The sequence below is a fragment of the Eurypyga helias genome, unplaced genomic scaffold (assembly GCF_000690775.1).
Source record: "Eurypyga helias isolate BGI_N326 unplaced genomic scaffold, ASM69077v1 scaffold2579, whole genome shotgun sequence".
NCBI classification, from domain to species: Eukaryota; Metazoa; Chordata; class Aves; order Eurypygiformes; family Eurypygidae; genus Eurypyga; species Eurypyga helias.
The window spans coordinates 16,972-30,085 of NW_010273875.1; the positions used below are offsets into that span (position 1 = coordinate 16,972).

Sequence of the window (13,114 nt, forward strand, 5' to 3'; positions counted from 1 at the left end):
GTGGGGTCTCACCAGAGCAGAGCAGAGGGGCAGAATCCCCTCCCTCGACCTGCTGGCCACACTTCTCTGGATACAGCCCATCTTCTGCATTGCCCTTCCTGCTCCTGGGGGCCTTGGTGGGGACGTGAGGAATGGGGTTTCCTTGAGGGGGAGCACTGAGGAGAAGGGATATTTTCTGCTGTCAATGTGGACACTTTCTAATTTTCCTACCCTATGTGTAAAAGTTGGCTGACCAGCTACATCAGCCGCTTCTGACTGCAAGCTGCATGATAGGCCGTGGGACAAGGCCACAGACATGCCAAGGCAGGGATACAGCAGAGAGGAGAACAGGAGGCAGATGGTCAGGGGATGGGTTTCACCCTGAGCACACCCAGCCTGACAGGTCTAAGGCCGTTCTTGCCAGCCTAACTCTCTACGGGGGCACATTGGCTGTCCAGCCCACTTGCTTCACCGCAGGCTCCCCACTGACGTCTGCACTCACCATCATTTCCTCATTTTGGCCTTGCCTGTCCTATTTTGGGAAGAAAGCAAGGAATAATTCTGTTTCCTGCCACAAAGATGTCAGGCCTTTGGGGAGAGCAGCTGTCACAGTGTCTCTGGCAAGCTATCTAATATGATGAGATGAGCGAAAGGAAGGGCAGGTGATGCCCCAGTGTGACACATGGGAAGACACTCGGAGCCACAAAGCCAGGATTTATATGAGCCTTGTCAGTCTGAGGGGCACAGATCTGGTCTGCAATGCTCTGAATCAGGGCTCAGCTGCTGCAGCCATTAAATCTCACCAGCCCATCTCGAATGTGGTCGCCTGCGCTTGACGCAGGGCAAGTCTGCAGTGGGTGCACACCGGTGACGACAGCTCGAGTGCTTATGGGTGACGGGGCCACAGCAACACAGGATCTGCCAAACCTCGCCGAGATTCACAGTGGGACCCTGTGCTGCCGACATCGTTTGATGTGGATGGGACTGCCATTAGGTTAGCTTATCCACAGTCACCTGTCCATTGTAGCATTCCCATCTCTGAAATTGTATCTTCCAGAACGGCTTCAGCTTTTTCTTTGAAGATCCCAAATGATGATACTTCCCCTCAGTAGTTTTTTTCCCCAGCAATTGGTGTTCTCACCGTTCAGGATGCATCGGAGCCACACTGCTCAAATTAAATGGTTCTAGCTCCATTTCCACTACTGGTTCCTTCTCTGCCTTTTCCTGAGAGATCAAAAACCCCACTGCGCCCTGCATGCAGCAGAGGTGTAATGCTCCTCACCACTGCTCTCAGGGACGCCTGCTAGCATCTAGGTAAAACAGGGGGTTTGTATTTAAACAATATTGGATTAGGTATTGGATGGCATCAGTTCTGGCTCGGAGGAAGTAACATTTTAGAGCGGTCTTCTCCAGGGGACATTTTTGAGGGGGAAATAGTCAGTCTGCGGTGGGTCTGTCTCATGGAATCTCTTTTTTGCCCCAGTGTCCCACACCGATCTGTTTCCCATGGCTCTATAAAGCCAAAACAAAAGTGTGTTTTTCCTTCCCATCGTGGGAGTGCAGAAATTGTACCAGATGCCAGCTGAAGCTGTGGTGCTCAGATGTACCAGTTATTTGCAACAAAACGAGCTGTGACCTGTTTCTCCCTTTCTCTTCTACTGCCGCAACCCACATATGCTACAGCTTATCCTGGGAAAGGAAGGGCTTTTTTTTCCCCTCACAGGCAGTAAGCTATGGATGAATAATTTTTTTCTCTTTGATGTGGAAGTAAGTCTCCTAAAGCCAATATAAGGGGGAGGAAAAGCTGATATGCAAAAGATAAACTTTGTCATTGTCACAGAGCCCGGCTGTTTTTGCAATGAGCTTCTAAACCATCCCCAAACGGCACGGTATCTGTAAAATGATGCAGTGTGGCAATGCAAACCAAAAACTCTACTGCTGCTGCTATTGCTATTTATACTTTGGTGTTTGTACCTATCAGATGTCATTTCTTTAAAGTAAAGTCACAGCGAATTCCTTGTCTCTTACCTTGAGGTATCTTAGAGCCAAGCAAGCTGCTTTCTGCAGCTGGAGGTTGGGCTGGGTTAGTGCTTCACAGTAATAAATCAAGGCCTAAAAACAGATAAAGAAGAGTAGCGATGAAAATGCCTGTGTCTGTGTGGAGCAGAAAGTCGGAGCATGGAGCATGCTACCCTACTAAAGGGTGGCAATGCTTGACAGTGAGTGTGCGGGACAGAGAGGCAAAGCCCCTGCTCCAGGTAATTTGGTGGGATAATTCCCTACAGCAGATCCAGGCTAGGCCACTAGTTTTAGTTTAGTAGTCTCAGGCCAGCTTTTGGTGAGGAAAAGTCCATGTTAAAGTGAGAAGCACAGTCTGGCACCCTTGAGGGCCTTTCTGCATAAATAGCCAAAGAGCTTTAAACAGGCCTTGCGGTCTAAATAGCTCAAGAGCTGACCCTTGAGATGGTCTCTCTAATGCAGGGATAGTAACGAACGGGCTGGGATGGACCCCACGGGGGACTGAGAATAACTATTACAAGGTTAGCATGAGCTGCTAGACCAGTTTTCTGCTTGGTCCTAGAAATTAGTAGCTACTGCTGAGCAAACAAATCCAGTGCGAGTGGCAAATGTCGGTGGCAGCTGGCTGCGCAGTGAACTCTTCTCAGCATAAGGCTGCATAACGCCCTGATGCAAGGCACGCCGTGGTCCTTCCTGCAGGCAGTGAACCAGGCGTCAGCTGCACACGCCTGTTCCAGGAGAAGGTTATGTTTTCCCTGAGATGCTGCCTCCAAGAAGCTGGGGAGGGAGAAGGATGGTATGAGGTACCAAGAGGCTGCAAAAATGAGAGACGAAGCAGAAGGGCAAGCAGAAGTGACGGATCGATAGAGAAGGACAGCAGAGTGAGCTCTTTTTCCTCCTCCCTCTGCCTTCCTTCTGCCACTCTTCCAACTGCCTTTCCTTTCACTCTCTCCTGAAAGGGAACAAGAAGGATAGTGGGGAAAGGTCCACCATGAAAGGGTAAAATCCAACCCCTAATTTCTTCTTATTCCCCTTCTCTCTAATTTCTGTGTGTAATCTGGCCCTGCTTGTTGCCTTCATTATCCGTGAGAGACTCAAACCTTAGATCTCACAGCTGAGCTGTGTTTGCCCAAGGCAGCCCATCCCCTCCAGAAATGGTGGGAGGTCCCGTAGATGCCAGCCTCCTTTGGGAAAAAATTAAAAACCTCAGACCTACGTCTTTGCGCGTTGATGTTCCTGGGGGCTGTTGCCTTGAAGCCTTGGGCTGAAGCCAAGTCTGAGACAGGCCAGCAGAAACACTGAAGTGTGGAAGATAGCTGGAGAGCACAGCACTCAGTAACTATCTGAAGAGTTTTGGTTAGTGCCTGTTTAGTGTAATGACAGGTAGAAGCAGACTGAAACAGACCTGGATATTTGCAGAAAAATTAGACAAGTCCCTCTGGATCAGTTTAAATCAAGCTTGGAGCAATTATTTTATGCACATAGACATTAGGAGACACACAGGCAGAAAAAATGTCATGATGATACAGGTATCTTATGGGATGGGTGATTTTCTGCCACTTACCTTCTCTCTGAAGTGCCTGTTTTCTGCAGTAGCTGTCAGAAGTGATGCCACAGTCTCACTGACTTCATTTTTATTTTCATTGAGAAGTAAAGCCAAAGCTCTCAAAACTTCTTGCTGTGGTGGAAGGTTATTGGAGTTTATTTTGGCCACATTTTGCTGCAGTTTTCCATCTTTCACTGACTGCAGCACCTGAACCACAGAGGCTAGAAGGGCAAGAGGAAGGTCCTTGTTACTTATTTTAATCTCTTGATATTTCAGATTGCTCCTTTCCCTGCCAGCGATGCTCAATTTTTACTATACACACAAAGGATGTGAAAAATCCCTATGTGAGCAATTGCCATGGACCCATTGCAGGGTGTCTGCATGAGGAGTGGTCTGGGCTTTAATTTGGGCCGGTTTCTCAGACATCCTTCCAAAGGAGGAGGTGAGCAGATGGGCTAGGTGGGATGCTGTGGCACTTGCTTCTCCTCAGAGCTAAGGGCCTACCAGTCAAATCTTCACTTCCTGTTGGAAGATGTAAATCCTCCCTATAACAAGTGGAACCTAATATTGTCAGTGTATTGACTTGCAGAGCATCTCTGTGAGAGATTTTTCTAGACAGGTTGATATCTGCCACCAAGAGCCAGGGCTGAAATGCCTTTTTTCTTCCAGGTTTTTGAGCAAAAGCTCCCCAAATACAAATGAAAATTAAGGCAGGTTCCTCAAACTCCCTCTCAAATAGAGAAGAAGAAAACTTGGCTTGCTGGGGATTGCAGCCTAACATGCTCTGCGGAGCATCTGCTTCTCTCTTTAGCTCTCAGTGGCAGAGCCTTCCCAATGCTGAGGTGCGAATCCCTTGGCTCCTGAGAAGAGCTCAGCACTTCAGAAGGTCTTTTCATAAAGGATGGTGAAAGACTGAAATGTCATCTAACCTGTGGGCACAGAAAACTTCCCCAGGCCTCCACCATCAGCCATTTCCTAAATAACTTTCTCAAAATATTTTTTTCCCATTCAAGATGGAAACAGAAATGACTGAGGGTGTATCAGCATCAGCTCCTTTCCCTTGATACGTACAGCTGCTCAAGTGTATTCAGACTTAGTATCCAAGGTACTTCTTTGTCTCCTTCCCTCCCCTTCTTTTGTAAAATCAGCCTCAGGGCTGGACTGTTTTGTGCTGAGCTCAGAAGGACACCAGCACACCCCTCCATTAGCCAACAGGTTTTATATAACCTACCTTCTTTTGCGAGCTGCAGCAAATAGCTTCCAAGGTCATTAACACTGTGGCTGGCAAAATAGTTGTAATACTGAAAGATGGTAATGATCTCGGAGGACATGCTGGAGTAGAGGACGGGCTCTGTCCGGTCCAGGATCTGAGACACCAGGATCCTGAAGACTGCAGGCAGCCACAGACAAAGGGACATGTTAATGAGAGCAAAAGCTGCTGGCAATTTGCCGCAGTCCACTTCAAAGCCAGAAAGAAAGAACCGTATTTGCCAAGCCAGATGCTTCCCAACATTTCCGATCTCAGCTGTGGTTAGGTTAGAAGCTAGACAGACCTTCTCCATGTCTAGCTGTCATCACCAGAGAATGTCTTTGTAAGGATAAACCTCTGCCAGTTTACAGGTGGCTAGTGCAGTTTCCTATGCAGCCAATACAGCATCCTTTCTACCCAAACAATATCCTGAATCACTACACCCATATCCACATGCACGGCCAGCTACATCTCTGCAATGCCACTGAAGTAGGGGAGATGCGCACAGAGGGAAGATTTGGCTTTGTTTGTTTTTATGTTCCTGCTTGAGTAAGTGGCATGCAGAAAGCCCGTCTGGGGCACTGTCTGTGAGAGCTGTAGCATAGAACGGGAAGGAAAACACTGCCCTGGGTAAGCATCTGCAGTGCAGGTGCCCACACCTGAGCAAGTCACCCTGCATCCCTGCTCTGCCCCAGGGAGAGCTAGTCAGGATAGCTGGGGTTTGAGATGTGATACATCCCACTCCAAATAGGAACCAATGTTCTGAGGGACTCGCTTGAATGTGTATGAATTTCATCACAGAACACTGTAAGGGGGCATGGGAATTAAAAAATTAAGACACACAAAATTAAGTGTGAGGATTCCTGCTTCACTGAATCACTTACAAATCTGTATTTGGGAATACCTTCAGATTAGCTCATAAACGTTAAAACAGTATTTTCATTTCTGCTGACTTCACCTTTTTCTCCTATTCTGATCTGAATGTTTTGGGCCAAAACTGTTTTAAGAGTTGTAACACTAGTTTTCAAATGAGAACCTGGAGCTGTGGCCAAACAGACCTCCAACAGGTTGGACAACAAAGCAAGTAAGGTTGAGTAAAGCCCAGTACACAACTGTTCTCCATTTTGATGACACACAATTTTTTGTTGCAGTAGGTACCTGTTTCTGCAAGTCCTGGACACTCCGCATTCACAGTGGTGGCAAAATTGATATCCAACTGCTTCATCATCTTGTCTGCAGATGTGTGATACACTCCTGAAGGGCCAGTACACTTCATCCAGAAAGCCAGCAGCGACAGCTTCTTGTGGAACTCTGGAATTGCTGGAGGAGAATACAAAATGAATGTTAAACAAAGCCATGCTGAGCATCTGACTGCAGAGGAGAAAAGATGATAAGAGTGGAGGAAATCTCACCCCAGCCCACTGATGGACAGTTACTGTTTGATGGGTCACTCTGTACCACTTTTTTCTGTTTCCCATGGTAGGATGTGAGGAAATTTGCTCCTGATCCAGTTCTGGGCACTGATGTCTCAACCTTTTAAATACCACAAAATACTAGGGGAATACTGCAAATGGTCTGCACAAGACTGGCCCCTGTCCTAGCACTGCTCTCTGACCTTGGGTAAGTCACTCAATTTTGCCTCAATTTTCTGATAAACAAAGTAAATAAACCATGTTGTATTTACCTATCCTGCCAGAGTGCTCACAAAGGTGAGCAGCTACCCATTTATTAAATTATTCCAAGGTATTAAAATAGATGCAACAATAAGAAAAATAACTAAATAATTTTCCATAGAGATAACTAAAAATAAAATGGATAAAGTGTTCAAGGAGTTGTATTATGCCTCTGACAGCAGAAGGCAGATCCTGCTTTTCCTCAGGAGAGAGGTGGAAGAAGAATTTGGCTCTTCAGAGCCATCCCCACCTCACCACAGCAATGGCCTCTGTCCATCTTCTGGGTCTCAGGCAGGATAAGTCGTCCTTTCTCTTCTCACCTGCTATTTCTATTCTCACCAGAATAAGGCCCCCAACTTGCAGTGGTGGCTGCCACATCTGCTGGTAACCTTGAATTGGCCCTTACTACAGTGTCATCCCCTGCTGCGACGGTGCGTTCTGCACAGCAATTATGTCAGTAGGCACGCATGCCCAAACCGACCCTTTTCAGAAGGAAACCCCCTAACTTGTCTCTTACCATCAGTAAGGGAGGTGATGTTTCCCATGTTCTCAGTGCTGATCTCAGTGAGATTCTCCATCACAAGGATCTGCCTAGACAGCTTATCCAGGAGGTCTCTTGCCACGAATGGTGTTTTACTGGAGAACACAATTTGCTTGTGAAGAAAAAAGGGGAAGAGAGGAAAAAGGAGTCATTGAACAAAAACCCCCAAAATCCTCAAAAGAAAACAAAAAACTCTAAACTGCCTGGTACCTAAAGAAGTGCAATGGCAAAGTCATTGTCTGGAACCATGGTATCTCCTTAAATAGAAAGATTTTTGTCTCTGGGATATTTTATGGTCTTGGTTGACATGCACTGTTGCTTATATTTTTAACATCCAGATCCAGACATTTGAGTATCCAAGCAGCCATTTGCACAAGTGCTTTCTGATTTACACACTGTGCAAAGCTAAAGGAATCCACCATCATAAGCCTTAAAGCCAGAAAAGAATATTAGTCTGACTTCTGCATAACATAGACCGTGGACTTTCAGGACATGCCTGCCTGGTGGCACACAACGGGTTGGTCTTTCTCCAACGCCTTTCAGCTCTGATCAACTACTCAGGCGCCTTTATTGATTCCTTCTCCTTGCTAATACTCCCTGCTCCCTGGCATCTGCATTTTCTTTAGCAGTACATGTAAATATTGTTCATACCAAATCTGATCTGTGTGTGGACATAGTTCAGGCTGCATTATTTACTGTGCACTCTGGTATTTAAAACAAAACCCTCCCTTTTTCTCATACTTGTGAGTCAGCTGTGTCCAGCTCAGTGCTAGGGGTGCTGGAATCAGGCTCACCTTGTATTGCTTCAGTGGGCCTTTGGGAAAATAAAGCTAATTACATCTAAGATGGAAAAAATCAAATAAATGTAAAGAGGAAGTTGCAGTGTTGTGATTCATTAGAAAAACCCTGATGCCCTCACTTGCAGGAATGGCTCGCTGGGGGTTTAAAATCACTTTTTCTGTGCTTGGGCTCTGAAAGAATCCCTCTAACAGGTTGTGCTAGTTAGCTGTGAGCAGGAACAGACAATTTTGATGTCCCCGGGGGGAGCTGCATGTGCTGCCTTCACTGCGTGCTGCAGGCAATCTCTCCACCTCACATGCAGAAACGCATTTCTGCTCTTGAACGTCACAGCCTCATCCGGGGCTGGGTCAAACAGTGGTGCCACTGGTTTCTGTTTTACCTCTGAAGACACAGGCTGCCTTATGGGGACCAACCTCATTGAGGACCTCCCTGTAAAGCCAGGGGACGTTTGCACTCAGGAGCAGGGACTGCCCCTGCCATCTGCTGCACTGCTTGTCAGTCCTGCAAAGTGCCCCGTAGTTCGCACCTCAGGTCTGCAACGAGACGGGCCAGGATGGAAACGATGGAGGCCTTCCCAGTGTCACCTCGACCCCAGCATGGTGGCTGTCCCAGCCCTGCACTCCCACTGCCACCCACAAGCAGCGCCGACCTTGCCAGACCGCTCGTACCCTATGTTGCAGGCACAGGGAAGATTTTAAAATACATGCCCTGAACAAGCTGGGCCAGGTACCTGGATGAGCTGGGTGCAATATTGCAAGTGCTTAACTATGGTTATATCGAGGCTGTCGTTGCCTGTGGTGAGGGGCAGAGGGCTGCCAGCCACGCTGGTGCCCACGCCCGTGTCCTCCGTGAGAGCTTCGCTCAGGTGGCCTCTGGCTTCTGGGTGCTCTGTCCTGTAACTGGGGAGGGATGAGGGAAGGAGGGAGGTCAGTGCAGGGCCAGCCGCCACCACAGTAGACACACACACCACACGCTCACTCAAGGTGACGAGCAACGAGCACGGCAAAAGAGCTGAAAGCAGCCAGAAACCTCGCAATGAACACATCATATCAGAAAGGAGCAGTGCTGCCCTGGGCCAGACCCAGTGAGGGGAGAGCTCTCTGTCCCCTGACGGGTTTGCCCCATGTGATGCCCTCACCACCAAGTCTTTTTAACCCGTCGTTACTGTCGCTTGGTGGTGATGGTTTTCTTCCATTTGTTGGCAAATCATCTCCCCAGTCACTTGGGATTAAGCCCCATTACCACATAGGCCATCCCCAGCACCGAGCTGCAAACACCAGCTCTGTGCTTCCGGCGCCCTCCTGGTGCCAAATTCAATGCTCATGGCAGAAGGAAAAGAAAACCACTGCTGGAGTAAGAGACATGATGTTTTCATCTGCTGTTTTAGGCACGATGTGTACAGCTAACTTTGCCAATTGTTTCTGTAAGAGCGTAAAGCTAGTCTCACTGTGTTTTAAATCATTATTTCCATCACTGTCTCGTACAAACGGTCCTCCCTGCCTTTAAATGCAAAGCCCGAGGTCGGTCCCCAGATGGCAAATGTATTTGGCTGCAAGTTCAGAACTTTCAACACTTGCAGTCTTTACACTGAGTCACACACTTGCACATCTAAAAATAGAAGTGGGAATCTACACCGTCCGGGGATGAGCCAGAAGGGAAAAAAGGACATTTAAACTTTTACTTTAAAGATTTCTAGTTGATTTCTAAGTTAGCTTATAACTAACGTACTATTCGCTGCTTAAATTAAATTGATGCTGAAGGGCCTGGTTAAAGCCAGATCCTTAAATCAACGCAGACTGAACTGAGCTCAGAGTGCCAGTTTAGCAAGCAACACGTTTTTCCAAGCTTTTCTTCCCACTGTCTTATTCTGGAAAGAGGATATGCAACGACATTATGAGAACTGAACTGTTGTTGCTTGTTTGTACTCTGAATTGTTACCAACAGGCCACGATAAGCTGAGAGAAGTACAGCTCCCTGGCTGGGAAGCACGGGGTCCTAGGGAACCATGTTCTTTTCTTTTTTCTCCAGCTCTAGTGCCACTTGTATGCCTGCTGAGCATTGTGTCGGCTCTGAGGATGCAAACACGCTTTTAGGATCTAATGATTGAAACACAGCATCTTAAGGTCACACGACAATGGCAGACCACGGCACAAACACCACAGCTTGCTTTTTTTTTTTTAATATATCTTTTTTTTTTCTTTCTTTTTTTCTCAGAAAGACCAAAAGTGATGAAAGAAGGGCAGGTAACACGCAGGGCCATGAACAGAGTACCAGTCATCACTCTTACATTCCAAAGGAAACCTACACCATGCTGCTTAAATCTGGCCCTGTGTTACTGTTACTGACAAGCTTAATCCACTGCAAAGACTCATTCGGCTAGAGAGAAAAGACAAAGGGAGGGGGGGGAAAAACCACAGAGGAATTAGTAATTACATCCAAGGAAAGCCAGGTCCAAACCTATGTCAAGGAAGAGGCTCTGCCAGTATTGATGTCAGCTTAATTTAATTTACCCTTCTCCTTTGGAGGAGATTGCGTATATTTGAACAAGAAAAAAATGAGCCTGGAAGCTAAAGATTTTGTATGCAGTAGCCACGGGGAACCCTCTGACCCTATCAACTCATCGAGGATTAGTCAGTCTTCCTTGAATAATGTGTGCACCGGGATCCCCTGTTAGCGACAAAGAGCTAGGGTGTCAGTTTGGCGTAAGCACAGCTGGCAGTTACTACAAACTTACCTATTCTTCTCAATCTCAGTATCTGAAAATACTGAGTCTGCACCTCCTCCACCATTACAAACCTCCACACCACCACCATCCTCATCATCAAAGTCAGAGGTGTTCAGGAAATCAAAGCTTTCTAAAGCACTTTCAACTGTTAGACTTAAACTGGAGGACCTGCTTCGGCTTACTGCTGGCTTGCACTGCAAAGGCAGAACGAACCAATGAAAACCCCAGATATTAGCTACTACTGAAAGAAAAGAAAAGGATAAAGCTTAAAACTTTCAAATTCTTAATTTTATTTTTAAAACTTCATTTTATTGGGTGTTTCATTTCAAACCTTCATATTCATAGCATATACAATCAAAGCCTGAGAACTGGAAAAAAACTTCCCTTCCTCCTCCCGTCCCCATCCTACCCCCTCTCTTCCCCAAAGGAAAACCCTCAAAGGCAAAATTCAATACATTTCATAGAAACGAGAAGTACATCTCGAATCCAAGTGACACAGCTTTCAGCATCCTCCAAAAGGAGAGGCGGCAATTGACGCACTGGAAGTTGAAAGGAGAATGTACATTCCGTAATTGCTGTTGTAGCTACAGAAGCCAATTTATACATATCCAATGGCACTATTGGACTTATTCCAGATGTAACTCCAACGAACCTGAGCCAGGAATTAATGTGGTCCCCTATCTGCCATTTGTTCCTGGGATGAGAGGACTTTCATGGCCTTGGAAGCCACATGGCTTATCAAGGAAAAGACTATGAAGTATCAGGTTCCTAGGTGACAGAGAAAGGCAGTGTTGTAACTTGGAAATTAACAGTGCTAGAGAGGGAGGAAGGCATCCTGTCTCACTGCTGGGAGGAAATGTGGCCGAAGCCCTGCTGCTGCTATAGGACGCATCAAAGGCCCTGGTCCCACGTGGCGATTCATCCAGACATGCCCACAGAGTTGCCTCCAGGGTCATCTTGCAGGTTTAGATGTAACTTGAGGGATCACCTCTGCTGGTTTCTGCAATACCTTCAACACCTTAGCACTATGTCATTACTTGGCCAGAAACAGCCAGGAGCCACTGGTGACGTTCCACAAGCCACGTATCCCAGTCCCAGGCAGGGGCCAGGACTTTGTCTTGGTTTGTAGAAAGAAATGCATTGGCCTCTGAGTTCAGAGTCAGCACCAGCTCCTCTAGAACTGAGAAGGTTCGGAGTTTTCTTTCCAATTGTTTGCACACAGTATTAATGGTATAATGGTCACACGTTAGCACTTATGATGCTTGACACCTTAAACTGACCTTACAGTCATCAGCTGATCAATCGTGTTTCCCAACACCCCTGTCACACGGGTGGGGGCTGCATCTCGCTTCCCCTGGTTTTAGCTACCATTTCTTTCAGGGCTGGTTGTGCAGCTTCTTCAGGAAAAAGCAAACAGCTACATGTGGGCTTCTCCTTTTCCCTGCCCACCTGATACTCCTGAGAGAGATTTCTTCAGCCACAGCTGGATTCCAGCTCAAGCTTTTTGCATGGGGAGCCCGGAACAGCTGCTGGTGATGCTGAGTGTTGGTCTGCAAGCTGATCAAGAGGTGGCACACGGGCATAAAGCAGATCTGGAAAAGGCATCCTTCTCCAGTGTTCAGGAATCCTGTCTGCACATGTCCGTCCTCCCTCTTTCCCGCTCCTCCCCCCCAACCCCGCCAATCCCATGTGTGTCTCTCTGTAACTTCCAATAAAAGGGGTGTAAATAAACAGACTCCATTGTCCTTCTGCTGTTTGGATAGCTGGCCTCTTTGTATGAGCTCCAGAGCAGCCACAAAGTTAAAAAATAACAGTAACGGTAGCTTTGCCTGCTTTGAACCTCCTTGGGAAATAGTGCAAGAAACAGGGCCTGCAGGCTGTCAAAAAAGCACTTAATTTGAGAAAGTACTATGCAGCTGCAAACACCAGTGGAAACAAAGATGTTAACAAAGTCTGTGTTGAAAAGATCATGCTGAATGCTTCCCTCCTTCCTCCTCAGCCCTGTTTTTAAATGGTGAGGCTTAAATGACTAGCAGACAACTTGCATATGAATATGAAGCATTTGAAATTATTATTTCCCATATAACACTCTTTGCACAGCAATGTGTCGTGAGTTCACAGGGGAGATACAAGTCACAGTGATTGTCAGTAAACATATTAACAACACACATGCAAAACCCTTTTCTTCTAATTTTAAACATGTTGCGTCCATCCTGGTTTAACGACAGGATGTCTCTCCTTTTCAAAATGGATAGGGGAGAAATGAAAAGGCTTGGAAAATGCCTAGGTGACATGGGGATAGCAACCATCAATGAGACCTATGCTTCTAAATCCCTTCGGCAATTTAGAAAATTCAGCTTCTGTGGCTACAAGGCCTGATCTTCAACTGGTGTAGTTTTGCACAGCTCTACGGAGTTCAGGGGTAGTATGCTGAAGTACAGCCACGGAGGATGTAACCCATAGTTTTTAAAGGCAGAAGGCTGGCTATGATCTGATCTCCAGCATGGCACAAGCATCGGGTTCACAAGTGGTTTCTTCAGAGAAGGGTATAATTTAATGACCTCTCTGCCATTGCACCTTT

General features: G+C 46.8%; 1 protein-coding gene across 3 annotated transcripts in view; it reads right to left on the reverse strand.

The window, feature by feature from the left end:
* The window catches only part of FAM65B (family with sequence similarity 65, member B), a 37,505-nt gene that overhangs the window by 2,660 nt on the left and 21,731 nt on the right, over positions 1–13,114 (reverse strand). For 2 of the 3 annotated variants that reach the window (XM_010159632.1, XM_010159631.1), the window contains exons 14-20: positions 10,543–10,727; positions 8,539–8,707; positions 6,984–7,119; positions 5,952–6,113; positions 4,776–4,934; positions 3,563–3,765; positions 2,008–2,091 (exon numbers count right to left, since the gene is read on the reverse strand). In XM_010159632.1, the coding sequence (XP_010157934.1) occupies positions 2,008–2,091; positions 3,563–3,765; positions 4,776–4,934; positions 5,952–6,113; positions 6,984–7,119; positions 8,539–8,707; positions 10,543–10,727 (1,098 nt within the window). Of the gene's footprint in view, positions 1–2,007; positions 2,092–3,562; positions 3,766–4,775; positions 4,935–5,951; positions 6,114–6,983; positions 7,120–8,538; positions 8,708–10,109; positions 10,185–10,542; positions 10,728–13,114 lie in introns of those variants that run through there. The other variant, XM_010159633.1, reaches the window with a different exon arrangement.